The following is a 24719-nucleotide window of genomic DNA, read 5'->3' as shown; positions in this document are numbered from 1 at the left end:
AAAGATAAGAAGGGGCGGCCGGCTTTACCAAAAAAGATGAGACATGGGTGGACAGGGTAAGATTGGACGAAACGAGCCAATATTCATTTGTTTTCCATCACTTTTAGGACCGGTAGGAGGAATGAAAAGAAACAAGAAATAAGCAAAGGCTTAGAAAAGAAAGAAGAAGAAGAAGAAGAAGAAGAAGAAGAAGAAGAAGAAGAAGAAGAAGAAGAAGAAGAAGAAGAAGAAGAAGAAGAAGAAGAAGAAGAAGAAGAAGAAGAAGAAGAAGAAGAAGAAAATGAGGCCTCTATATCCCTCCCTCCTGCTTCCCAATCCTCCCTTTTCTGGCTTGACCCTGAAGCCGCGCAAGACCTTGACCTGCATACCTGCATACTAGCCTGCCGTACCTCGTACACCCTACGCCCTCGAGTTCCCTCCAGCGAGCTGAAAGTCCGTGCGAAACGTCTGGTGAGACCCTAATCGGATGTCTCGACGCCGAGAAAAGTCAGGTGGTCGTTGCGATAGGCGCCGTCTCTCCTCCCTTCTCCTGTTCGGGACCGCGGGCGGACTCCTTGGTTCTCCACCACCCACTGAAGATTTCGCGCTTCAACAGCTCCCGCACTTCCACATTGGCAAAGTGCAGCGTGGCCAGGGCGTCTTGCAGACTCGGCGCGCCGCTCGGGTAGATGATGTGCAAACCAGAGTCCAGGGCGGGGTCCGGGCGGAACTTGTCGTGGTAGGCCTTCTTGCCGCCGATGGGCAGATGGCGGAATGCGCGTCGGTAGCAGGATTTCGTGAGTGCGGTCGTGGGCCGCGACAGGCCGGTGACCTCGTCGAGCTGTGAGGCTGGTTCGAACCCGAAGCTCAGATAGCCGATGCCGGCTTGCTGAAGAAGAGACATGGCAGAGAAGACGAGGAGATCGGTGATGCCTTTCGGTGCCGTTGGGGTTGCACAGTAAGGATCAATGTGGTACCCCTTATTCGCACCAATCTTGCGCAGAGCGGCAAAGCCATTGCATTGGCCTTGTCGATCCGTGGTATAGAGATATGTCATGAGCATTGGGATGGCAAATGGATCGAAAACAGTCATGTACGCCTGTGGCTGGCCGGACTGGTTGCGAGACTCTCTCCACAGGTCGTACACCTGGCGCAGTTCCCGCTCCAAAGCCTCGTCACGCCCCTGAGCTGGAGCATAAGCTTGGACTGATATGCCCCCCTTTTCAGGGTCGAGGAGATGCTTGTTTTGTGTAACCATCCTCTTCTGCTCCTTCTCCTGGAGGACAGGGTTGTTGAGAGGATTGAGGACTCGCTCGGTGCCGAATCGCATAGTCACCCATTTCTGCTTGCTTGCATATGATGCGAACTCGTCCGTTGCACCCAGAAAGACCACGCCCCAACGCCGCCGTTTACGCAGCCGACGAAATTCAGACAAAAGATGATTGTATTCTGCTGGATCACAGAGAGGATCGCCGCCAACAACGGCAACATTGTTCCTGACCTTGTAATAAAGTGCTGCTTGGCGATCCTTGGTCATGAAGAATCGGTAGCTAGGGTCGAGAATCCCCATGTGGGAGACTTTGCCGAAGCGCTCCACCAGGGAGCCCAGTGCCGAAATGGCCGTAAAGTCGTCGAGTGTAAAGGTGTGGATATCGTTATTCTTTCTTCTTGGTTGGCCAGGAATATGGTTCAGGCTCGTGCTGGAGGAGTTGAAGCTGACAGTCATCGAAGTAGATATGCACTGCTGATGTTCACAGACATCGTGGGCAGGCGACAATAGGCCTTGGGAAGCAAACGAAGTCGTCAGAACAGTGGTGCTGCTCTGGTTAAAGTCGATAAATCTTGGTCCCAGCAAGGCATCCCGCTTAAGGAATTGCAGACGTTGGATGATGTTCATCGAGTCAATGTCCCTGGCTTGGGTCATGAGGATCTGCGCCAATCCTCCGCCGAGGTCTTCGGAAAGAAGAGATTTTGCCTGAGGCACCTTCGCTGCTGGTTTCTTGCGTGGTGCCTTTTTCTTGGCTGCATTGTTGATATTCTGTATGTGTGCATGTGCGTGTGAGGTGTTGTGATTCTGGGTTGCTTGATCTAGAGAGGGAGCCATGTTTGCTTGGAAAATATTGTGCTTGTCAGTATTGAGCTCGAGACGAATATTCCTGGAACTTAAGGCAACGGGGTGTAAGGTCTTGCGAGAGCAAGAAAAAGGAAAGGATTAGCACTGTAAACCTGGTGCCTATTTGAACGTTACCAATATCAAGACTGTCACTCCACTCAGCTAATTTTAAAGGTTTCTCTCCATAAGATATGCAGAGTGATTCGGTTCTAGAGGGGACTGCGTCTTGTGCACAGCACCCCGTGGTGACGAGTATCACCAGGACACTCAACGTCAACAACGGCCGAGTACGGGAGTCCCAAATTTGGAGCCAGAACCGCCTCACACTTCCATTCTCGGCATTGTCTGCATCTCGCCATCTGCACGTCGATACATTGCCACGCAATTGGGGGCTGGGGTGTTCATGGAAGACTCGAAGACCGAAGGAAGCCACGCAAGCTTGTCTGGACACTAGGTCAGGCAGACGCAATTCGATTGGCCGAGCGCCTCGCTCGGGTTGTGGGAAAACGAAGGTTCTGAGCCGATTGAAGGATAGTCTGGTGCTTGATCTGACATGGCTCGTATTGCTTTACTGTAAGCAGATGCCAGATGCCACTTTCTGCGGATGGATGCCAGAATGATCAGGCCGCTTCGCGTATACGATGCACGTGTTCTCTCCCCCTTTTCAGGTGGATATGGTTGAGATAATATTTGAGGGGCCCAGCCTTGCAAGGTGCGTAATTTCTTGCCCGCGCTTGTGCCCATGTTTGGTGCCGACGTATCTCGTATTCTTTCCCCTTTGTATCCCAAAAGCCATAGAGTCAGATGGAAATTCCATGTTCCGAGAAATTCTTGGTCAGCCATGGTCAGTCGATGTCATATTTGTTCTAGTTGTGATACTCGGGAGGATGATTGCGACTAAGAACAGATCAGTCCCTAAACAGGTGGTAACTGGGTTCTCCCTTTTCACTGCGGGTATTCACTCGGTTCATGTTCTGTCCCGGTGCCTGGATTTATTGCGGATTTGGACGTGGAACCTGAAATACGAGAATCCACAGACTCCCTAGTCTCTCTGCGCGTTCTACTCCCGCGGGGGGTGGAGATGGACAGGGTTTCAGTGCTTGAATGCCATGGTAAAACTTGTCCAGTGTCATCTCAGATCTGGCTTGTGCACAGAGTCGGCGAAATCTTGATTGGTGTAGATCATGCGAGGGGATCAGAACGTGGTTCTAGCAGTGCTTGGACCAGCTACAGATAGAACAAAAATTGAATTGTGGTTGTGGTTGCAGGCCTCGATTGTGGTATTCTGATGAGCGCAACTCGCCTGGTTGAAACCCCGAGGCGCCTGGCCCTCGCCCACGCGGCAACTGGCCCCGCAGGTCAGTGATGTCATTGACTTTTAGCCCTGGTGGTGGGTGGGTGGTGATCTAAGCGTGCCTAAGTCACAGTCACCCGAGCTGCAGCCCCCATGACGCCTGGAGGGGCACCCCAAGCCACCAGAGTCTAGACTTACTTGGACATACGAGACGCATAGCCTCGTCCATACATGTACATACCCACCACTAGTGTCCTGTACCTTCAATCCTTCCTTCTGTTCAACTTAACGGGCGTAAATCTCTCATTGTACATACAGCCCGATACCAATGCCTCTGACTGACTCATGCTGTACTTGCGCCACGCTCCTCTCGGACGCAAAGGTGCCCTACGACCCTCGCTCAGAGAAGTCACTGTTCCATCACCGTCAACTTGATTGCTGCTCCCGATTCATATGCGCGACATGTCAGTATAAGAACCCTCGGTTTCAGGCCTACTGCCCATTCTGTCAGATATCGTCTGGCCCGTCTGCATTGCCGAGAGAAGGGCTCCGACTGCCACCCTCATACTCTACGACTGCAACTTCAAGAGGTTCGAGAAGGGCAGAATCGCCACCACCCTCTTATGATGATTCGATAGGACCCTCGCGGACGACAGAGCAAAGCACAGGCCCGCCAGCCGACACCGACGACACTGTTCATTTCGTGGGGTCTGAAGACTCGTTACAATCGTTATCGCTGGCCTACAAAGTGCCCCTCCAAGTCCTGCGTCGCCACAATAACCTCTATTCTGATCAACTCCTCGCTGCCCGCAAGTGGATTCTCATCCCTCGATCCCACTACACAGGTCCTCCTTTGAGTACACCACCAGATGCAGAAGAGGAAGAGCGCAAGACAAAATTGCGGCGGTGGATGATCGCTACAAAGTGTGCAAACTACAATGTCGCCCAGTTGTACCTCAAGGGCAGTGACTTCAACCTGGAGCTTGCAGTGGAGGCGTTTAGGGCGGACGAAGAATGGGAGAAAAATAATCCACTGAAAGGGAAGGCCAAGAGTGGCGGAAGGCATAGGATATCCCATGGAACCAGCGGCAGCATTTCTCAGCAACTGTCGTGACACCAGTGGTGCTTTTCGACGATGTGACGACCTGTTGACAAGAGGATGATGCGGTGCCACGAGAGATATCTTCTCTGGTATTCGTATGCCTTGTCGCTTCTTGCGTGTGGAATAGATATGGACATTGTTATATCCTGGGACCAATGCCACTAGTTCTCAGACCTCGTCGACAGGACAAGGCAATGAGGGAGGTCTGAAGGAATGACGGCTCTGCAGACAATCAAGCCGTTTCGGGTATCGACATCAACCTTTGATCTGGCAATGATGGGAATCTCTGTCTCGTCTTCTCGCACTGCTATTTCCAACTGAGCATGGATCTGGCACCATATCTCTCTACTTACCACCCTGCCACCCTTCCTTCTTCTACTCCTCAACCCGGGTCGGAGCAAACCTTTACCATTATTGTACTCGTTGCTCCCCGGAGGAAATCTCGGCCGGGACCAAGAAGATAAGCCAATGACGAGAACGCGGACCAAAATAAGCGTTTTTGAGGCGCCCCATCTGGGCCCTGGATAAATACGAGCTCCTCGTACCAATACATATCGAGGCTGCTGGCTGGCTAGTAAACGACTCTCTGTTCCAAGGTTTTTGAGTCACTCGTTCCCATTTATTTGCCCATTGCTTTGGATGTAGTTATATCTTGCGCCGGTTGGCTCACTCACAGGTAGGTTTTCTTTCTCTCTTTCTCTTCTTCCGTCTTTCTCTTTTCCTTCTTGCCTGTGCGCTTTCCCAGTGTCCTGCAATCCATTCAATCACTATGGCCCTGTCCCTATACAACGTGTGCGCCGTGGTCGGGGCTTCAACCCTCGGCTACGCTGGACTGCAGCTGGCGTCGGCGCTGCGCTTCCACCTCCACGGCTCCAAGCTGCAGCGCTACCACCACGGCACGGACCCGTGGGTGCTGATCACGGGGGCCAGCGACGGGATCGGGCTGGCGTTCGCACAGGCGTTCGCGCAGCGCGGGTTCAACGTGGTCTTGCACGGACGCAACGCGGCGAAGCTGGACAAGATCGTCGCGGACCTGAAGACGCGGTTCCCGACCACCGGGTTCCGCACGCTGGTGCTCGACGCGACGACGCCGCCGGGCCCGGTCTTCGACGAGACGGTGCTCGCGGCGGTCAAGGACTGCAATCTGACCGTGGTGGTGCACAACGTGGCCGGGTCGGGCGAGCCGCAGTTCGAGATGGTGCTCTTCACCGAGATGCCCACGCGGCAGTGCGACGGGTGGATCAACGTCAACGCGCGCTTCACGACGCACATGACGCGGCTGCTGCTCCCGATCCTGCAGCAGCGGCAGCCGGGCCTCATGCTGTTCGTCTCGAGCGCCGTCACCGAGCTGACCACCCCCTACGTGTCACTGTACACGGGGGTCAAGGCCTTCATCGAGGCCTTTGCCGGCGTGCTGAATATCGAGATGGCCTTCAGCGGCCAGGATGTCGAGATCATGTCCCTCGTCACGGGCACCGTCGCCACCGCCTCCTCCGGCAGGTCCGACGCCGACATCTCCTTCACCATGCCCAGCACCCACACCTACGCCAAAGCCGTCCTCGACAAGGTCGGCGTTGGCAGACCCAAGGTCACCCCCTACATCGGCCACGCCGTCCAGCTCGGCATCTTCCACATGCTCCCTGGCTGGCTGCGCGTGCAGATACTGTCTCGCATCGTGAAGAAGACCGAGACCAAGGCTGCGAAAACCGAGTAACCCGGATCATCCATCCCAACAAAGTCTATCGGGAACATGCACAAGGCGTGAGGTGGGGAAGGGGCAAGGACAAACAAAACCACCCGCGGACTTGCGTTGCTTTATATATTATATCACGGGATACCTCTATGTCTAGTTGTACGTCTCGCGCCCTCCGTGCCGAGCGGCGTCGATCCGATTGAATGACATGCAAATATGAACGACAAATTGGAGATTGTCTGTGCTCCTTTTTCCTTTCTCTGCCATTGCTTGCATCCTTGGGCTATACACTGGTACCATCGCCATGTAGGTTTACGCTTGTAGCGTGAGGACCAGAAACGAATGACTCTACGGCTTATCAAACGTTAATCGAATCAAGTTTTGAGATGAATTATTGAACTACGCAAATGTGTTCTAGAGCCGTTTCTGCATAGTCGCCCGCTATCATACAGCCACTTCTCTGTGAGGCATTGAGATGAAACCCAATAGTGCATCTTCTAGACCTGGGTCGTTCCACTTTGGTCTCATAAGGTCTCATAAGGTCTCATAAGGTCTCATATTCGAAGCACGCCAGCCTTTCCCTGCGCCATGAACCCCTCCAGCCTGCCGCCCATCGTACAAAGTCAGTGCTCCCTCACATTCATACAATTGACACGAAAAGAAATAAGCCTCCGCTAAGACACTGGTGTTTAGAGGGCGTTGAGGCCGAATAGATAGCCCAATTCCCGCACACCGAGTCTGGACACCTCACGACCAGCTGTCTCGTCAAGGGCTGTATCAACTAGGTCGCGTTTGCGCTCTTGCAGCTGCAGAATACGATCTTCCACTGTGAAGCCCGAAGGGTCGACGACGGCCTTAGAATCTCCTTCACCAATGAGAACTCGGTGGATAGTGACTTTTTTCGTTTGCCCGATCCGATAACACCGGTCCGCAGCTTGATACTCGACAAATGGATTCCAGAATGGATCAAGCATAATGACATGATTTGCTACAGTCAAGTTCAAGCCGGCATTTCCAGCTTTCAAACTGACCAGGATCACCTTGCAGTTGGGGTTATCGGTGAATTCGAGCACTGCGTCGTTGCGGTCTTTGGCGCTCATAGAACCGTCGTAACGTACGTACTGGGAGAAGTCTTTGTGTTTCCACAGAGGTAACTCCACCAGATCCAGAAATGACGTGAAATTGGAGAAGATGATGGTTTTCTCGTTCTCTCCATTATTTTTAATTTCCTCCAGCAGCTCAACAGTACGCGTGATTTTGGCAGAAGGATGGAAGTTTTTTTTGAGGCGTTTCAAATACTGCCGTTTAGCAGCCTTGTTGCGCAGACCTTCCTTCCGAAGTTGTGCAAGGCTTTTGAGCGGTTCTCTGGTTCGCGGCCTTGATCTCGACCTAGACCGCTCCTTGCCTTTCTTGGACTTGGATTTCAACGACCGTTTCTTCGAGTTTTCATTCTCCTCGTCCTGGGAGTCGTCCTCGACATCGTCGTACACAATGAAACCGTCGAGGTCGTCACCCTCGTCAGAGTCATCGCTGCTGTCGCCATCGGAGTCAGAATCAACGTCAGAGTCGGCGTCATCTTCCTTTTGCTCCGGGGCTTCCACCCGATCTGGACAGTGGACGCGAAGGAAACTAGTATAGTCCGTGACATTGTTGACGTCAATCCTCGCCCTACATTGAGGGCAAACCGGAGGTCCACCGTTGTTGTCGTTGCTGGCTTGGTCGACGAGCTGATTGAGACAGTCCCCACATATGGCATGCCCGCAAAAGAACACTGAAGGGTTTTCTGTGACGTCGAAACAGATCGGACATTCGTAGGCATCCAGTTCCTTGAGCCGTGCAACAACCTTTGCATCGAGTTGCTCTGCATTGCGGATGAGAGCATCAGTGTCCAGCTCTCCACCTGGGAGTTGGATAAAGTCTTTGCTCGCAATAACAAGTGCTGGGTGACAGCAGGCTTGACGAAGGCGAAGAAGGAGGACCAAGGCGTGAGAGTAATTTCGGCCGAGAGTCCCTTTCTGTAGATATTTGTTCACCTGAATCTGAGCACTTGTTTCCAGAGCTTTGTAGAAGTCAAGCTGATCCTTGTCGAACGCAACTCGATCCTCTCTGGTCTCTTTGGGAGGAAGTCGGAGAATGGGTTGGCCATGTATCTTCGACTGCTTTGTTCGCCTCAATAGGATAGCCCGGAGTAGCGCTTGAAGTGCTTTCATGGCTGTGTCCTTGTCATTCTCATATCTGCCTCTGAGTGGGGCACCGATTCTCCTTCTGAAATGTTCCCAGTTGTTATAAGGTGGGATCCGAGTGAACTTGATGAGACTGAAGATTTCCTCGGTAGAGTTCTGCATTGGTGTCCCAGTAAGAGCCCAACGATGCTCTGCCTGAATGCGACAAGCAGCAAGGGCAGACTTCGCATTCCTATTCTTGATGTTTTGTGCTTCGTCAAGAATCACACGGTGGAATTTCGATCTATCTCCAAGGATAGGGCAGTCTTCGGCGACGGACGGCTGCCAGTCCTTTAATTTCTTAGCCTTTTCATCCAGTGCCAGCTTGCGTTTCAGCTCCGATGTAAGCAATCCGTATGTCGTGAGAACCACATCATAGGCCTTGAGAGCGGTCCATGTAATTTTGCGGCTCTCTCCATGGAGGATGAAGACATTCAAACGGTATCGTGGTCGAACCATCTTCTCGATTTCCCGTTTCCATTGATGCATCAGTGCCACAGGTGCCACGACAAGAGTAGGACAAGGCTTGTTATCGGGTGGCGGACGCTCTAGCATCAAGGCGATGCTCTGTAGAGTCTTGCCGAGACCCATATCGTCTGCTAGAATGCCACCTTTATTAGTGCCTTCTTCCATCCGCTTCATCCAAGCGAGGCCACTAAGCTGGTGAGGCATAAGAGTCGCCTTGAGGCCTGGAGGCTGCTGCGGAATGTGGTCTGCAGTGAGCTCTTCATCAGGTCTAATGTGCTGTAAAAGCTCTTTCAACTGTTCTTGAGTTTGAGCCTCGTCTCGGTATCCGTATGATGCGTATGGCCCGTACGAATCATACGCCCCGTATGTCAGATTCCCATAGGGGGTTGAGAAGGAAGGATCCGCCAGAGATTGCTTCGGTCGGCCAGCGTCAGAGGACGGATTCTTCTCCTCGTCGCTGGAGTCAGAAATTATCAAATAATTGGAGGGGATGGAGGGTGTCAAGTTGTACACTTGACTACCGCCAACGCTGCCATAGGACTGCCCATGGGGAAACCCGATGGGAAAAGCGCCAGGCATCGCCGTCGTAGAGGTAAAGCTAGGACTGACTTTGGAGCCCGTGGCCTCGAATGCAGCAGAAGTCAGCAGTTGAGTTGTATTAGTCAAGGGTTCCGGCTTCACAGGTGGTAATGGTCGAGTTATGTTTTGGAAGGATGAAGGCTGGCTTGCAGGAAGTCGATTGATACTTCCGTCCGTTTTGAAAAAGGACTGGGTATACTCTGATTGACGTGGGGCAATGGGTTGTGTCATATCCGGGCCAGAATCCTGAGACCATTCCTGTGAGAGCTGGTGGGCAAGTCTGGCATCGTTTTCCTCCTGCTGCCTTTGGTGTTCCCGTCTTTTCCAGTAATCCTGATTCTGCACAACCTCATCCTTTGAGAAGCCGCCAAAGAGTGGGTCAGCAAATGGATCATCTAGACTGCCTAGACTAGCAGAGGAGGCAGTGGGTGAGGGAGCGGCAGTGTGGGCTGAGCCAGGACTAGGACTTGTTCGTCGAGATTTGGATGATTCCGGTCTCCCATTGTCGAGGCTGTCTTGTCTGTAGCGCTTGCGGTTCACCAGTTCATGATGAGGCGGAGGCATTAGATGGCTTGAGAGACCAGACCCTTGTAGTTGTGCATCGTGCGAGTGGTGGCTGCCAGAACGTTGGGCGGCCAAACCCTCAGAACCTTGATCCAAAATCCTGTGAGGCAGACCGTCGTTATGCTCTCGTTTTGAGGTAGCAAGAAGAGCCCGGATATGTTTCTGCAAGCCTCTGAGCTCTTTCTGTGTCGTATGTCTGAGTTCCTCGTCCTCGCTGTTGTCCCCGTTGTTCTCATCCAAGCTCTCGAGGATCGCCTCTTTGAGAGCGATTTCGTCGCGGAGGTCTTCAATCTCGGCAAGTAAAGCAGGGTCGGTTGTGGTGTCCATCGTGCCTTAAGGTGTTGTTACAATCAGGCTGGTAGGAATTGCGAAGTTTGAACGGTTCTTTTAAGAGTGAGTGAATGAGCGAATGTGGCGCAGGCGGGGCAACCACTTGGGGCAACGCAACTCGCTGGTGAGCGCGAGTAAAAACTGCCTGACCATGAGAACAAAAGAAGCGTACAGTTGAAGGCAGAAGTGAGAGGCGGAAGTCAAAAATAGCAGTAGTGGTCAACTCAACAAAACCAGTCCGTTGGCTTTATGTTTTGTTCACTCGACAAAGTCTCTTTTTGCCCTTTGTTGACTCGAGAAGCACCGACTTGACACGACTTGAGCATGGCGCATTCATCGGGCAACGGGCAAGTGAAGCGCCTTCTTTCCACAGAGAAGAATGCGGCTGGGCTTTTTCACATGCGCAGAATTGAACAAGGCAGAATGTCGCGCGGCGCAGCCTGATGAACGCGGGTGAGAATCAGAAAATGTCACTTGCAGTCATTTGACGCGCCACTTGCAGACGCGTGTCACGTGTAAAGTAGATGCATATATTATGTCAGCGCATTGGATCCAGCACGTGGCCCCCCACGGCACCATCACACCTGCTGAGATTTCTTTATTCTAAATCTATCACAAGTCGTCCATACCGTGTACATCTCCATGGGAGCCATTTTATGATGAGCCGTTTCAGATTTCCAGTTCTTGTGACCTATACCCTTCGTGCGCTTTTCCATTTCCAGTATACTTAGGCTACGCGTCCTCGGACCTGTTTGATGTCCTTGACGTAGATGTTCCGCCACAAGAGAACCGACACAATGGCAAGGGCTAGGAACGCCGTCGAAGCGATCAGCATCAGCTTCTGGGTGTCTCCATATGCTCTGTTGATGGCCTCTCTGGTAGGGGTTCCTGGAGCATAGGATGATTGGACGACCAAGCTGCCGTAGATGGTGTCGAGCTCAGGTTGCGCCGACTCCGGCAGATACTTCCGCAGCTTACCCTTGAACTCGCCGGTCCAGATAGCCGTTGCAATAGTGGATCCGATTGCCCCACCGACCGAGGAAAACATTCCCTCGATAGCAATGACGACGGCGACGTGTTGGTGAGAGGCTGCAGCCATGACAGCAATCTGTTCGCAAATGACCAAGACTCCACCAGCGAACGCAATGAAGATCTGGCACATGATAATGTATCCGATATTCGAGTGTGGTTGACGGAACCGTAGCATGAGCGAGACGCCCAGGATGTTCAAAGGCAGGCCGAAGTACAGGGCGATGTTCTTGAAGCGTCCACGCCATCGGATGTAGAGGCCTACGGGGATCGCGAAGAAACAGGCTCCAATGCTGTAGATGTTCATGATGTAGGCTGCATGGGTGACGGTCTGGTTGTTCACGACGATGAGAAAGGAGTAGAAGAAGGAATCCCATATGTAGAAGCTGATGAAGAGAACGGCGGAGAGCATGTTGGCACCGACAACGGTCCGGTCCGTCAGGAGCTCCCAGGGAATGAATTTTTTGGGAGCCCAGAATTTCTCCCAAAGGCCAAAGGCGATAAGCAGAAGTCCGCCAAATATGATCATGCAGATGATCATGGGAGCTTTCCAGCCATCCCGCTGGTAGGAGTATAATGAGAATGGTAACAGGAAGAGCGCAACTCCAGCTGTGATCAACAGCAAGCCGAAAAGATCGAACTCGATGGCGTAGTATCGAAGGGATTGGAGAAAGGTGCGGTTGCTCTGGCGGACGGGCATCAGGCCTGCTTTCCTCGCTTTTCGATAGTTGTAGACAAAGAGACAGAAGACAGGCATGCAGATGGCAGGGGTGACAATGGCAAATGTGCCGAACCCCCATCGGAAGCCAGGTCCCTCAAGGAAGCGTTGTGCAGCGGGACCCCCTGCCCACGTGGTTGCAATATAAGGCGAAGCAGAGAAGGCGAACATCAAGCCTCGATTCTTGAGGTGAGAGGTATCAGCAATGAATATGCTGAGTGCATAGCCGACACCATTGTAGCCGACCCAGTAGAAGACTTGAGCTGCGGCGTACGTCTCGACATTCTGGCACGCCGCCATCATGATCAGACCGATTGTGAGCAGGACCACCATGAGGATGAAGCCTTGGGGGCGGCCCCAGATATCCAAGATCTTTGCGAGCGGGAGCTTGCTCAGGCCGCCAATGATCTGAGAGAGGATGCCGGTGGTGGCGGTGAGGGAATGAAGTTGAAAGTTGCTGGTGACATATGGAGTCAAGACGCCTGTGATCTGTTGTTGAAGAGAATCAACAAAGTAAATGAGGAAGATCCTATGTCGCCGTCAGTTGCCCTGCTTGAAAACTTGATACCACGGTCAACCTACAGCAAATAAGCCAGGACAAGTTGATTCTTACCCCAAGCCTGTGCCGTGGCCTGGATCTTCTGGACACCGGTTTGGGCATCTTCATCGACGGCGAGAGAGTCGGACTCGACTGTTGAAGGTCCTTGCGAATCGACACGTGCTCCTTTCGACTCATCACTCGAAGCAGGGGCTTCTGAGTCGCTGTGCTGGTCGACAGCTACAGGTGTAAAGGTGGGCTTGATCCAAGCTGCGTTGAACTTCATGATGGAGGGTTGAAACGATTGAAAGACATCTGAGATGCACGAGAGCAAAAGCGAGCGTTGCACAAGGTATTAATACTTGCCGTATACACTTTTTATGAGCACCTTTTTCTCGCTGACCCTTGCTCAAATAATGCCAATGTCATAGCATGGATCCTCCGATGGAACCCATGTAGAGCAAGCTTGCACCGTCCCCCACCACGAGAAAGTGTTGCTCATGATTTTTTCTTCTTCATGCAAACTCTCTGATTGAAAGAGCAACGACAATTAGTGGCTCGGCTTGACCAGATAGCTGGAACAAGCCAGGACGAGCTTTTTGGCTGGAGACATTCTGACCTATTGTTGAAGATGGTAAGCATGAAGGAGTGCTGGGCATACCACCGGGTCTCAGCGCTGTCACATCAGAATATCGCAATACTTTAGCTTGTCTTGCTTGGAGTGAGCATCAGACGATCCACAGGTGCACACAAGAGGGCACACATGCAAAGTGATGGGGGAGCAAGGGAGATGAGCAGGATCGGTGGATCAAAATGCCACCACGAGTGAAGACGACAAGAAGCCAGGGCTCGAGGCGAAGTTGATCTTCGTCCAAAAAGGGACAAGCGCCGTGAAAATTCTCATCTTATCAGATGCATTCGAATCATTCGATCTAATCTGAAGGAGACGCCAAGACCTCGCGCCAATTCCTCCAGCTTGCTTCCTCCCGAGCACCTCCCGAGGCACGCCTGCCCGCCCAAGGGTCAGCTCATGAACTAAGTCCTCGAGCATGACATGAGGTCGCTAGAAGTTGTCTTCAGGAAGCGATGTCGGGAGGGGGTTTGTTCAAAGGTGTATATTTCAGGCCCACCCTTGGCTCTATGTCATCCATGTGCTCTACTAAACTCTACAAGTCGAAGGCTTGGAGTATTATGCCACCATCTACTGACCATGTCCATTGCACAGCGCCGGGCCATTTACCCCCTTGGTGCTAGGAAATTGCATCTTGTACCGAACCCTCCCACAGTCTTGTGATGCAATCCGCTCCATCGTGGCTCCACTGGCCGATTCAACATATCTCTGATCTCCTCGAGGCAAGATGAACACTACCTCTTTCCATGGCGGGATGAAGACATTGTCCGCGCCAGCAGCAAGTTGAACTGTCACTTTTTCATCCGTGGAGCTGTATGACACCATGAAGGATGAGATGTCCGGATGAAGAGAGAGGCCATCGTCCTCGTACCAAGAGCTGGTGAAGCTTCTCCCATGAGAGCTTCCTCTGGGCGGGAATATTTCGAGGCCCCTGTAGTCGTCCTCAGGAAGAGTTTTACAGTCTGGCTTGGTATCGCTGGGCATTCGTGTTTGTACGTTTTTACCAATGGGAATCGCACCACCGATTTTGGCGAAGATTGGGATGCTCTCCCTCCAGGGCGACGAAACAGATACCCACTGGCCAGACGCATGATACTCATACGGCGCATTGAGGTTGACGTAACCATAATCGAATCCTTCTTCAGCACGGCGTGGGAGATAGATTCTGGCCGTATCGACACCAGGCTGATACACACCACCGACCAGCAACGTGTCTCCAAACCAATACTGCTCTTCGCCAGACTTGAGGGCTTTTGTCCACACCTCTGGGTCAGACTCATACCCCCAACCAATCCATCTCTGGGGGGGACTTGCTGTCAGGTGACTCTCTAGGCCGAGTGAGTAGATGTAGGGCATCATCTCGTATCGTCTTTTGATTGCCTTCCTGATCATGGGCGTGATCTCCGGATACATCCAGGGCTCAATGACCTCTCCGGCTTGGTTGTCTTGGGGAGATGTCTTGAAGCAATTGATGGCAAAGCGGATCTGGTGGCATCCCAGCTGGACCCAGCGGAGCAACAGCTCAGGAGAAGGCTGCGGCCCTTCAAACCCGCCAATGTCGTGGCCATAGCAGTGCATCAAACTTAGACCTGCGTTGAGAGATATTGCATTGGCCGCCTTCATGCTTTCCCAGCTGGTCATATTGTCACCACTCCAAGAACTACAAGCATACCGCAAAGTCCCGATGCTGGCGCTTCGCGTCAAGACAAAGGGTCGAACCCCAGGCTCTGCTCGGAGGAGACCTTGATATGAAGCTTTGGCCATCAATTCGGTGTGCATGGCACGGCCCCAGAGTCCGACGTTATCCGATCCCTGGTTGTTGTTGATGTTACCTTTGGCTTTGGGGACCGTCTCTAGAGCCAGCTTCCATTCATCGTTGGGCAGAGTGTACTCGTTGTTGTCATTCCACATTGCATCAATCCCTTGGCCTCTTAATCTCTCCACGCCGCGGGCCCACCATTCATACGCCGCCGCAGAAGAAAAGTCGAGATGGCTGCCGGTACCGCTTTCACCACCGCCGGCGCTCCACAAACGCATTTCCGCTGCTTTTCCGTTTCGGTGGTCTGTAAACAGGCCTCGATTCTCGGCCAGGTACTGGTAGTCAGGATGCGAGGCCAGGACAAACGGCTTGATATTGGCCAAGAGTCTTATTCCCATGGCGTGGTACTGGGCAGTCCATTTTTCGGGCTCAGGAAACCGGTGCTTGTTCCACGTGAACACATTCCTCACCCTGGGTTCTGTCTCGGCGATGGAGTAGCCCGAGCTCATCTGGTGCGCGGAGCAGGGGATGTCATGCTCCTTCAGCTTCTCGGCGAAGTCGAGCAACGTCTGGTAAGCAGGCGGATCGTCCATCATCGTATATCGATACCCCCCACTCAAGTATCCGTACGCCCAACGAGGTGCGAGAAGTGGGAAACCGGCCAGTTCTGCATAGCTGCGAACCACGTCCTTCAAGGTGCGTCCCATGATCAGGTACTCCTCGAGGCCTCCATAGTCTTGCCTATAGACCTTGAAGTGTCCCCAGAGACCATCGATCTCTGAGCCAACAGACCACGATCCTCGACTATGGCTCGTGGAAACCATTGCCACGCAGCCGTGACGAGTGGCCTTGATCAATAACGGCATATGCTTGTACATGGGATCTGTAGCGTATGCCTCGTACCCGAAGCAATCTGTGGCGGACACTTGGAAATACCGAGCCGTGAGATCCATGGGGGCAGCTTTCTCTCCCAATCCCACATGGAGGGCTTTGCGGTCATGCTGGACGTAGTGGGCGATACCCTGGCCATCGACGACATAGGAACGAAATGCGAGGTCGGCATGCAGAATCGCCCTCGACCCCAGCCAGCCCAAGGATACGACGGGAGCATGACTCCAATCGACTGATGCTCTTATGTCACCGAGCTCGAAGGAACAACTTGACTCGCCGATCTGGTTGGAGTTGATGTTGACATTATCCAGCTTCCTCTCTGGCTGCGGGATTGACGGGTATGGAGGGAGTGGATGCGAGTCCGAAGTGAATGTCGTCCTGAATATGTTGGGTCGGATGGCTTCGAATGTAAAGCTGACCGGTGACTCTAGGTCTTCTGATTGAAGCTGAACCGCTGCTGGCGCCTTGGACTGCGGAATGACTGGCCTGTATGACTTGGGAATGCTTTCTATTTGGGGCATGTTGAGAAGCGGGCACGAAGAAACGTTGACGATAGCACGGCGGCGACGAGAGCACCGTGGAAGGGTGGCCTGTGAAAGGGAGATACTCAACCTCCAAGGCTCACATCTGCCAGCCGTCAGTTCCTCATTTCATGTTTCCCTTGGTTGGAGCTGCAGGTAACATCTTTGACCTTCGGAGGATTCGCGATGCTGCAGGGATCGGACTTCGGCAGCGAAATGCGATCCCTGTCATCGGCTATACAAACATTCCAATCATATTGCTCCTTTCTCCTCGCTAGCTTCGCTGTTGGCACACAAAGACCGAACGGCCTTTGCCCTGCTCTTTGGTCTCTAACGTCTCCCCGCATTGGTGGCGTCGCCGATCATCCCATCATGCTTGGACTAGGAAGAACCTGCTTTTTGGGAAATTGTCTGGAGCAAGTCTGAGATGAACTTGGGGCTCCCGTACGGAGTTCATTCGCTTCCCCGGTACCAAAGGGGGTATGGATCGAATACAAGGAGGCGTGCTCACCGTCGGCTGACAGGCCCGAATGCTTTGGACGATGCAACGTTTCGTCTGATGGGTATTTATCCTGGCCGACTCTGCTGTTTGTGCGGTCAGTGGAGCTATATGCTTTATTCGTCTCTCTGTTCGACTTCGACCGAGCATCTACCTTTCACTACTTGACCCCGTCAGTGTTGGCTCAAGACCACAACGCACCTCCCTCATACACTATGGAAGATATCGGTGTCAAAGTACCCGCCGACCATGTCGAAGGCAAAGTCGACGTGGGCGACTTGAAGAACGACAGGGCCAACAAGATCCTCAGCGAAGCAGCCGGACAACGCATCGTCCTCACCCCCGAGAACAACTCTCGAGTCCTGAGAAAGATCGATTTATACATACTCCCAGTGGTGCTTGGGATCTATTTCCTGCAGGCTTTGGACAAGGCCACATTGGCCTACGCCTCGGTGTTTGGCCTTGTCGAGGACACCAATCTCGTCGGACACGAGTATTCCTGGCTGGGCGCTGTCGTCTACCTGGCGCAGCTAGTGGCGCAACCTTTGATCGCCTATGCCCTGGTCAAGTTGCCGCTGGGGAAGTTTCTCGCCGTCATCGTCTTGCTCTGGGGTATTTCCTTGTCAGCCATGCCAGCAGCGCACAACTTTGCAGGCTTGCTGGTGTGTCGATTATTCCTGGGCCTGTTCGAGGCCGGTGTGGGTATGTCGATGGCTATATTTTATGGTTCGATGTCCTTACTTACTGGCTCACAGCTCCCGCTTTCATCGCTCTCACTCAGATGTGGTGGCGGCGACGAGAGCAACCCGTCAGGCTCGGAGCCTGGTATGCGATGAACGGCATCACCAACATTGTTGGCTCCCTGTTGACGTATGGAATTGGCCATATTCACTCGAGTTCACTTAAGCCCTACCAGGTATGCCTATCGGTTCTGGAAGTCTAAATGAGGGACATTGTTTCTAACTCGATGAGGCAGATTATTTTCCTGTTCTTTGGCTTAATCACGGTTGTTTTCTCCGTGGTAGTTTGGTTTTTCCTCCCGGATTCTCCTATTACCGCGCATTTCCTCAAAGGCGAAGACAAGTTGATTGCCATCGAGAGGTGGGCTGACCTGCTACATGATGTTGTCAGTGACCTCCGGCTAACTCTAGCTAGGCTGAGGGCAAACAACCAGGGTGTCGAAGGTACCGAATGGAAATGGACCCACGTCAAAGAAGCAGCCCTCGATATCAAGACATGGCTTTGGGCGGCTATGATGTTTACCATCTCTGTGCCGAGTGGCGGCGTCTCGACCTTTGGCCCCCTGATTGTGAAGAACTTTGGCTTTGATCAGTTCGAAACGATTCTTCTGAACATGCCCTTTGGTGCCGTCCAGCTGATCGCCACCATGGGCGGTGCATGGGCTGCAACGGCCCTGAAGCTCAAGTCTCCCGTCCTGGCATTCCTCAGTCTCCCACCCATTGCAGGCTGCGCCATGCTTTTGCATCTTCCGCGGGATGCATCGGCCAAAGCGCCACTGTTGGTGGCCTACTACTTGGTGAGTTTCTTTCTCTTGCACTTTACCCATTCGTGGCTATGATTGACAGAAGATCCAGATTTCAGTCTATCCCGGCATCAGTAAGATCCGCATGACCTTCTTTTCCTCTCATTGAAAGCCACTAACATGCTCAGCACCATTGATTTATTCCTGGTCTGCGGCAAACACAGCTGGGGAGACGAAGAAGAAGGTCACGACTGGCGCACTCTTCATCGCCCAATGCGCCGGCAACGTGCTTGGACCCAATCTATATACAACGGGAGAAGCACCGCTCTATCACCGCGGATTACTGTCTAAGTACGTGTGAGAAAATCTTATTGTCGCTTGTTACAAGTGCTAACCTCTACCCCCAAAACAGTCTTGCCCTCTTTGTCGTCCTTATTGGCCTCTACGCCGCCCAGGTTTGCTATTTGCTCGTGCTCAACAAGCGACATGGGAAGACAAGAGAGAGTATGGGCAAGCGCGCAATCTTGGTCGACAAATCGATGAACCGGGTTCGAGCAGCGTCAACGGAGGGCGCTTCTGAAGAGCAGGACGAAGACATGACGGGCCACCAGGCGTTTAATGACAAGACGGACTGGGAGAATGAGGATTTCATTTTCGTCTATTAGTGAGCGGGCTTTTTGGGGGTTTCTGCTGGTTGCTACGAATGAAGTAAATGATGCGATGCTCTGATAATCCCGGAATGGTCAAAACCGGCCATGTTGTATATTGCACGAGTCAGCTCCCTGAGGGATGTAAGCGTCTCAGGTCCTACCTGTGCTATTAAGTGCATAACCTTTTTCTAGAAGCCGATTATTGTTCCAATTAAGCATTGCTAAAGTCACCTAGACGGGCGGCTGGATTGCTTAGTACAGGCATCGGTGGCTCCCCCCGTCCCTCGTGCACAAGCAGATTCTCTCCTTTTCATCTTCATGAGCCTTTGTCGAATCCCTGTTACTTACTCGAGGATAAAATCCCCACCTCTTCGGTGTCAATTTACCGAGGAGCAGATTCCGAAACATCTTTCCCTCTTATATAACATAACCCTGCAACATTAATTCACAACCTCCATCCCAGAACAATGGCGTGAATGATTCGACGATCCCCGCGTCTCCGACCATGGAGGAAGAAGTATCGGCTACTTCTGTGGCAATCGGCAAGAAGAGAATACCAGTGAGTCGCTTACTCTTTGACCCTGTGTAGAAATGTCGGGTCGGATGTTGATTGTCTGCCTCATCAGAAAGCATGCGGCTCGTGCAGAGCAAGTAAAGTGAAATGTGACGGAGAGAGACCCTGTTCTCGGTAAGAGAGTCCAGAAGAACAAAGTGCCGGGGGTTATTCGACGTTTCTTGTGTTCACAGTCGAAAGATGTCACAATCTGAAAAAGGTCTGCGTGTACGTCGAGAGACCGCCAGACCCCCATGAACAGTGAGCCCTCCCACGGCCCCCTTCCACGTCCCCGCGCGTCCTCTGTCGGGTCCTGATACGCTTGGTTTCAATCAAAGAAAGATCGAGGCTCTGGAGAAAGAGGTGCAAATGCTCAAGGAGAGGTTGGAGTCTCAGCAGAACGACCTCTACGCATCCCTCAGCACCATCGACGCGACAACCTCGACGGCCTCTGCCTTTGGATCACCAGAACAAGTGATCAGTCTGAACAGGGCTGGCTCGGAAATGCAGTCAAATCCCAACCATCTGCGTCGCAAGCGCACTAGATCTCAGTTTGAAGTCGAGGTGGCTTCGGTGCCCAACTTCGCGGCCAAAGGCCTCGTCACACTTGACCAAGCCGAGTTGTTCTTCAACGCCTTCTTCCAAGGTTGCGATCGCTACGTCCCCATTTTCGATGCTCTACACGATACATTCGAGTCGATCAGTTCCCGGAGTGCGCTACTCTTCAACGCAATCATTACCATCGGATGCGGCGTGCTCAGCGACGCAGATTCTCAAATCTGTCATCTCCTCAACTTCCACCTGAAGAAGATGCTAAACCTGGTCATTGTCAATCCCGAGCATGCGTCTCTGGAGACTATTCAAGCTCTCCTAGTCACGGCTTGCTATACGTCAGAGAGGTCTCTGCTCCTTGCGTTTGCAACGAGGATGGCCCTCGACTTGGGCCTTCCGGACGCGTACGAGGATTTGACCAGAAAGATTGTTAGTAGGAGTCCACTATCCAAGGGTCCGGGCTCACAGAAGTACGACGAGGCTGATGCTGTGTTGATGAGACGCGCTCGAGCTTGGTTTCAGCTGATGGTGCTCGAGCAGATCCTTCGGGTGGACGCAGGTAATTTGCGGAGTTTCCATCTGCGAGGCGACCCGAGGCGATGCCGGATCCTTCTGGACAAACCATTCACCTCGGTTCTGGACCTTCGATTACTATCGCAGGTCGAGCTGAACTCGCTCAGAGGGAGGACGCACGACTCCATGGCGGGGACGGAGGTACTGGATGAAGACGCGGTCATGGACATCCTCCGTGACGTTCAGGTTGACATCGATGTCTGGTACAACGACTGGAAGAACATCATGCAAGGTTCACCAAGTGCCGAGACGCCGGTACTCCTGCTCAACCTTGAAGTGCAAAAGTATTGGTCTCAGACTGTTGCCCTGTGCCGGGCGCTGCGTGCTCTGGGCAGTGAAAACATTGCCGCCATGACCATGACACAGCGGGACATCCTACACATGGCCAAGGATGCTCTCAAGGGCCATCTCCGAATCATCCTGGACCAGCCGCAACATTACCTGTCCAAATTTTGCTACGCGACGGACTTTGTTTGGGCCAAGTGCGCCTTTTGCTTTTTGTTGCTCCTGAAACTGACCCGGCTGCTGCCTGAAGAGGACGACAGCTCGAAGCGACAGCTGCTGGATGACGGATATATGCTCCTGAATGAACTCAACAAAGCAGGGGGTGGATGGACAAGCGGCGGCCGCAGCAACACCAGCAGGATGTACCTGCAAGTCCTCCAGCAAAGCATCCAAAAGTACGGCCGCGCACTTCAAAACGACGGCACGGCACCTCCTCCTCCTCCCGGCGGTCAGAGTAATCTCGAGGAAGTCAACATTCCGCCAGATCCTCGCTCGCCGCTCAATTTCTTCTGGACCACAGGAGGCACCGCGACGGCGAACGAGATCGAGACGTTCGTGCCAGAGCAGTTTGTTTTCGAGTGGGATTTCCCAGGCTTGACCCTGTTCTCGTCGCCGGCCATGGGTGATAGCTTCTTCGACGAGTTCCTCATTGGCAATGGGGCGAATGATTCCTTGTTCTTTGGAATGCTCGGGTAGATGCTTCACGATGGGCGGCATTCGGCCTGGATACTTGCTAGATTTCAACGAAGCATACAAGACCCGGAGCGGACAAGCCGGCTTCCGTCAAGGATTGTCCCCTATAGGCACTCCACACGTATCTTGATCCTTACGGAACCGCTTCACGCAACCAGCACTGGGCGTTTTCACTCGCACGGCGACAGCACCCGTTCCACTCGGTCGTCCTCTAGATGGGATCTAGAAGGGCGTGATACATCCGACGGAACGGAACACCACGTCAGGGACCACCCCTGTTCGAACAGAAACGCCCCAATCCCCCTCCCCAAATTGCCGAAGACACTCCTGATGGCCCCCATCGTTGCGCCTCGGCCCTGGTTTGGGGGAATGTCCCAAACCCCGCTTCCACTTTGCTGTCTTTGCATGGGTTCATGGACACACAAAATTGAGACCCCTGGGAATGCTCGTAAAGACCTTAGGATCGAAATGTCTAGAGGATATTGACTTTGACTTGGCTTTGTGGTTCGATCCAGACCAAGAAAAAGACACCTATCGGAGAGTGCATACTAAGCTCGGAGAGCATTGCACGATTAAAGGCTCGGCCCTCCGAGCATTCGCCTCCCTAAGCTTTTGTTACTGCAGATCGAAATGGGTATGGCGGTTGAACTACAACTCGAGTGTGCAAGTCATATCTAACGTCGGTGTCGGTGGTGGTGAATGTAGTAGCAGCAACAACCGCAGCAGTTGGACTCGCCGGCGCCGCGGCCCTTTCAGCCTATCTCAACGCCAAATTCCACCTGGCGAAAGACTTGACGCAGATCTACTACCATCGCCGCGGGGATCGGTACCAGGCGCGGCTGAAGGCGCAAAACAAGATCAACCTCTGGGCCTCGTTTTGCGACAACGCCGATAAGTTCGCCGACAGGGACTGCATATGGTACTCGGACCCATCGACCAGCCCGCCCACGGTCCACAACTACACCTGGCGCGAGGCGCGCGAGCATGCCTGTCGCTACGCGCAGTGGTTCCTGGAAGCCGGCGTCCGACCCGGCGACTGTGTCGGGTTCTACCTCCAAAACAGCCCGGACTTCGTGCTGGGATGGCTCGGCCTGCTCGCCATCGGGTGCTACCCTGCGATGATCAACTACAACCTCGTGGGCGGCGCGCTGGTGCACTGCGTGAAGATCGCGGAATGCAGGATCCTGCTCGTCGACGAAGACTTTCGGGACCGAGTCTCCTCCTCGTCGTTACTGGAGGACAAAGAGCTACAACAGCTCCAAATCAGCGTGCATGTCATTGATGGAGATTTCCGGGCGCGGCTGGCACGATTCCCAGGAGAGATGCCCAGCGCGGCAGCTGAGTATACCAAGGATATAGGTGAGAAGACGAGGCTAGCATTGCGCTACACGAGGTGTGTACCAGTACAAAAATCCTCCCGAGTTGTGTTCTGCCGAGATCTAAGATAATGAACTCTGTCTGTCTGGCATTGCTGACCCTCCAAGAGTGGCACGACGGGGTATCCCAAGGGCGTCATGGCGACCATCGGCCGATACTACGCACGACTCGCCAGCCAGTTCACCCAAATGGGCATTCAACCTTTGCGAGAAGACGGCTCGGGAGATCGATGGTACATTTGCATACCGATGTGTCACTCGACCGCAGGGTCTGCCGCTATCATCTGCATGATCATGCCGACCACACTGTGCATAGGGTTAGTTAGTTAGAGATTGAAGACCAAATTTCCTGGTGTTGGTCTTTTTTTTCCTGCTCCTTGAACTGACGGGAAATAACAGCAAGAAATTCTCGGCCTCACGCTTCTGGGACGAGGTGCGTACCTCTCGCTCAACTATTGCCACGTACGTCGGCGAAATCGCGCGCTATCTGCTCGCTCAACCCCCTTCAGCGCTCGACCGCGAGCACAACCTCCGCATGGTGTACGGCAACGGCATGAGACCCGACGTGTGGGGCCGGTTCCAGTCACGATTCGGGATCCCCAGGGTGTGCGAGTTCTACGGCTCGACCGAGGGGGGTCTGTCGCACCTCAACGTGCAGGAGGGCGAGTTTCTGCGCGACGCCGTGGGCCACGACGGACTGCTCCGCCGGTGGCAGCTGCGTGGGGAGATGGTGCCCGTGCTCGTCGACGCCGAGAGCCACGAGATCGTGCGCGACGCCGCCACGGGGTTCGCGGTCCGCATGCCCTACGAGGTCGGCGGCGAGCTGCTGTTCCGGCTGGCCTCGGAGGCCGCGTTTGTCGGGTACTGGAGGAACCGCGAGGCGACGGAGAAGAAACTGGCCCGCGACGTGTTTCGGAAAGGCGACCTGTGGTACCGCACGGGTGACTCGCTCAAGCGCGACAGCGACGGGAGGTGGTCGTTCCTCGACCGGCTGGGCGACACGTTCCGATGGAAGGGCGAGAATGTCTCTACGGCAGAGGTTTCGGAGTGTCTGGGCAGATACCCCGGGGTGATTGACGCCAATGTCTATGGTGTGCAGGTGCCCAACCACGACGGGCGGGCGGGATGCGCGGCGCTGATGCTGGACGGGGAAGTTGGGCAGGGGTTTGATCTTGATGGGCTGTTGAGGTATGTTCCCCCTTTATCTATTTCTTTCTACTGTTAATTCTTCTCACCTCCCCCCCCCCCCCCCCCTCTCTCCCTTTCCATCGCTCCTCGCCCAGCGAAACTCTGTTAACTCTGTCACCTCCGCTAACAATGTATAGCCACGCCCAACGCGACCTCCCTGGCTTCGCGATCCCCCTCTTCCTCCGTATCGTCCCGACCGGCTCCCTCAACTCGATGGGCCTGAAGCAGGAGAAAGTGCAGCCGCGGGCTGAAGGCGTCGACCCGTCTCGGGTGCGCGGTGATCGGGTCTATGTTTTGCGAGGGGGTCGCTATGTCCGCTTTACCCAAAAGGACTGGGATGATCTGGTTGGTGCGAGGTCGAGGCTGTGAGGATTTCTTACCTCGTAGGTAGGTAGTAGGCAGTAGGCACGTGGTAGGGTGGAGGGTGGAGGGTGGA

General features: G+C 53.5%; 9 protein-coding genes across 9 annotated transcripts; 5 read left to right on the top strand and 4 right to left on the bottom strand.

Annotated features, from left to right (window-relative positions):
• Positions 1 to 487: 487 nt before the first annotated feature.
• Positions 488 to 2083, bottom strand: AYO20_11620 (hypothetical protein; the record flags this gene model as incomplete). The annotated part of the gene is made up of 1 exon (XM_022649865.1): positions 488 to 2083. The coding sequence occupies one exon, from the start codon at positions 2081 to 2083 to the stop codon at positions 488 to 490; it is 1596 nt and encodes a 531-aa protein (XP_022494168.1).
• A 1631-nt stretch (positions 2084 to 3714) lies between these two features.
• AYO20_11619 (hypothetical protein) lies at positions 3715 to 4500 on the top strand (the record flags this gene model as incomplete). The annotated part of the gene is made up of 1 exon (XM_022649864.1): positions 3715 to 4500. The coding sequence occupies one exon, from the start codon at positions 3715 to 3717 to the stop codon at positions 4498 to 4500; it is 786 nt and encodes a 261-aa protein (XP_022494167.1).
• Positions 4501 to 5257: 757 nt separating this feature from the next.
• AYO20_11618 (hypothetical protein) lies at positions 5258 to 6202 on the top strand (the record flags this gene model as incomplete). Its single annotated transcript, XM_022649863.1, has 1 exon — positions 5258 to 6202. The coding sequence occupies one exon, from the start codon at positions 5258 to 5260 to the stop codon at positions 6200 to 6202; it is 945 nt and encodes a 314-aa protein (XP_022494166.1).
• Positions 6203 to 6870: 668 nt separating this feature from the next.
• AYO20_11617 (hypothetical protein) lies at positions 6871 to 10341 on the bottom strand (the record flags this gene model as incomplete). The annotated part of the gene is made up of 1 exon (XM_022649862.1): positions 6871 to 10341. The coding sequence occupies one exon, from the start codon at positions 10339 to 10341 to the stop codon at positions 6871 to 6873; it is 3471 nt and encodes a 1156-aa protein (XP_022494165.1).
• Positions 10342 to 11071: 730 nt separating this feature from the next.
• Positions 11072 to 12915, bottom strand: AYO20_11616 (hypothetical protein; the record flags this gene model as incomplete). Its single annotated transcript, XM_022649861.1, has 2 exons — positions 11072 to 12620; positions 12674 to 12915. 2 exons carry the CDS (start codon positions 12913 to 12915, stop codon positions 11072 to 11074), a joined length of 1791 nt encoding a protein of 596 aa, XP_022494164.1.
• Positions 12916 to 13830: 915 nt separating this feature from the next.
• Positions 13831 to 16431, bottom strand: AYO20_11615 (hypothetical protein; the record flags this gene model as incomplete). Its single annotated transcript, XM_022649860.1, has 1 exon — positions 13831 to 16431. One exon carries the CDS (start codon positions 16429 to 16431, stop codon positions 13831 to 13833), a length of 2601 nt encoding a protein of 866 aa, XP_022494163.1.
• Positions 16432 to 17145: 714 nt separating this feature from the next.
• Positions 17146 to 19078, top strand: AYO20_11614 (hypothetical protein; the record flags this gene model as incomplete). The annotated part of the gene is made up of 6 exons (XM_022649859.1): positions 17146 to 17632; positions 17686 to 17846; positions 17907 to 18467; positions 18517 to 18547; positions 18602 to 18764; positions 18826 to 19078. The coding sequence occupies 6 exons, from the start codon at positions 17146 to 17148 to the stop codon at positions 19076 to 19078; spliced, it is 1656 nt and encodes a 551-aa protein (XP_022494162.1).
• A 907-nt stretch (positions 19079 to 19985) lies between these two features.
• On the top strand, positions 19986 to 21722 carry AYO20_11613 (hypothetical protein; the record flags this gene model as incomplete). Its single annotated transcript, XM_022649858.1, has 1 exon — positions 19986 to 21722. One exon carries the CDS (start codon positions 19986 to 19988, stop codon positions 21720 to 21722), a length of 1737 nt encoding a protein of 578 aa, XP_022494161.1.
• Positions 21723 to 22349: 627 nt separating this feature from the next.
• On the top strand, positions 22350 to 24652 carry AYO20_11612 (hypothetical protein; the record flags this gene model as incomplete). The annotated part of the gene is made up of 5 exons (XM_022649857.1): positions 22350 to 22380; positions 22446 to 23112; positions 23206 to 23412; positions 23495 to 24283; positions 24421 to 24652. The coding sequence occupies 5 exons, from the start codon at positions 22350 to 22352 to the stop codon at positions 24650 to 24652; spliced, it is 1926 nt and encodes a 641-aa protein (XP_022494160.1).
• Positions 24653 to 24719: the final 67 nt, after the last annotated feature.

The sequence above is a fragment of the Fonsecaea nubica genome (assembly GCF_001646965.1).
Source record: "Fonsecaea nubica strain CBS 269.64 chromosome Unknown Scaff173, whole genome shotgun sequence".
In the NCBI taxonomy this organism is placed as follows: domain Eukaryota; kingdom Fungi; phylum Ascomycota; class Eurotiomycetes; order Chaetothyriales; family Herpotrichiellaceae; genus Fonsecaea; species Fonsecaea nubica.
The sequence above is the reverse complement of the archived record's forward strand: the minus strand, read 5'-3'. Positions and strand labels throughout refer to the sequence as shown.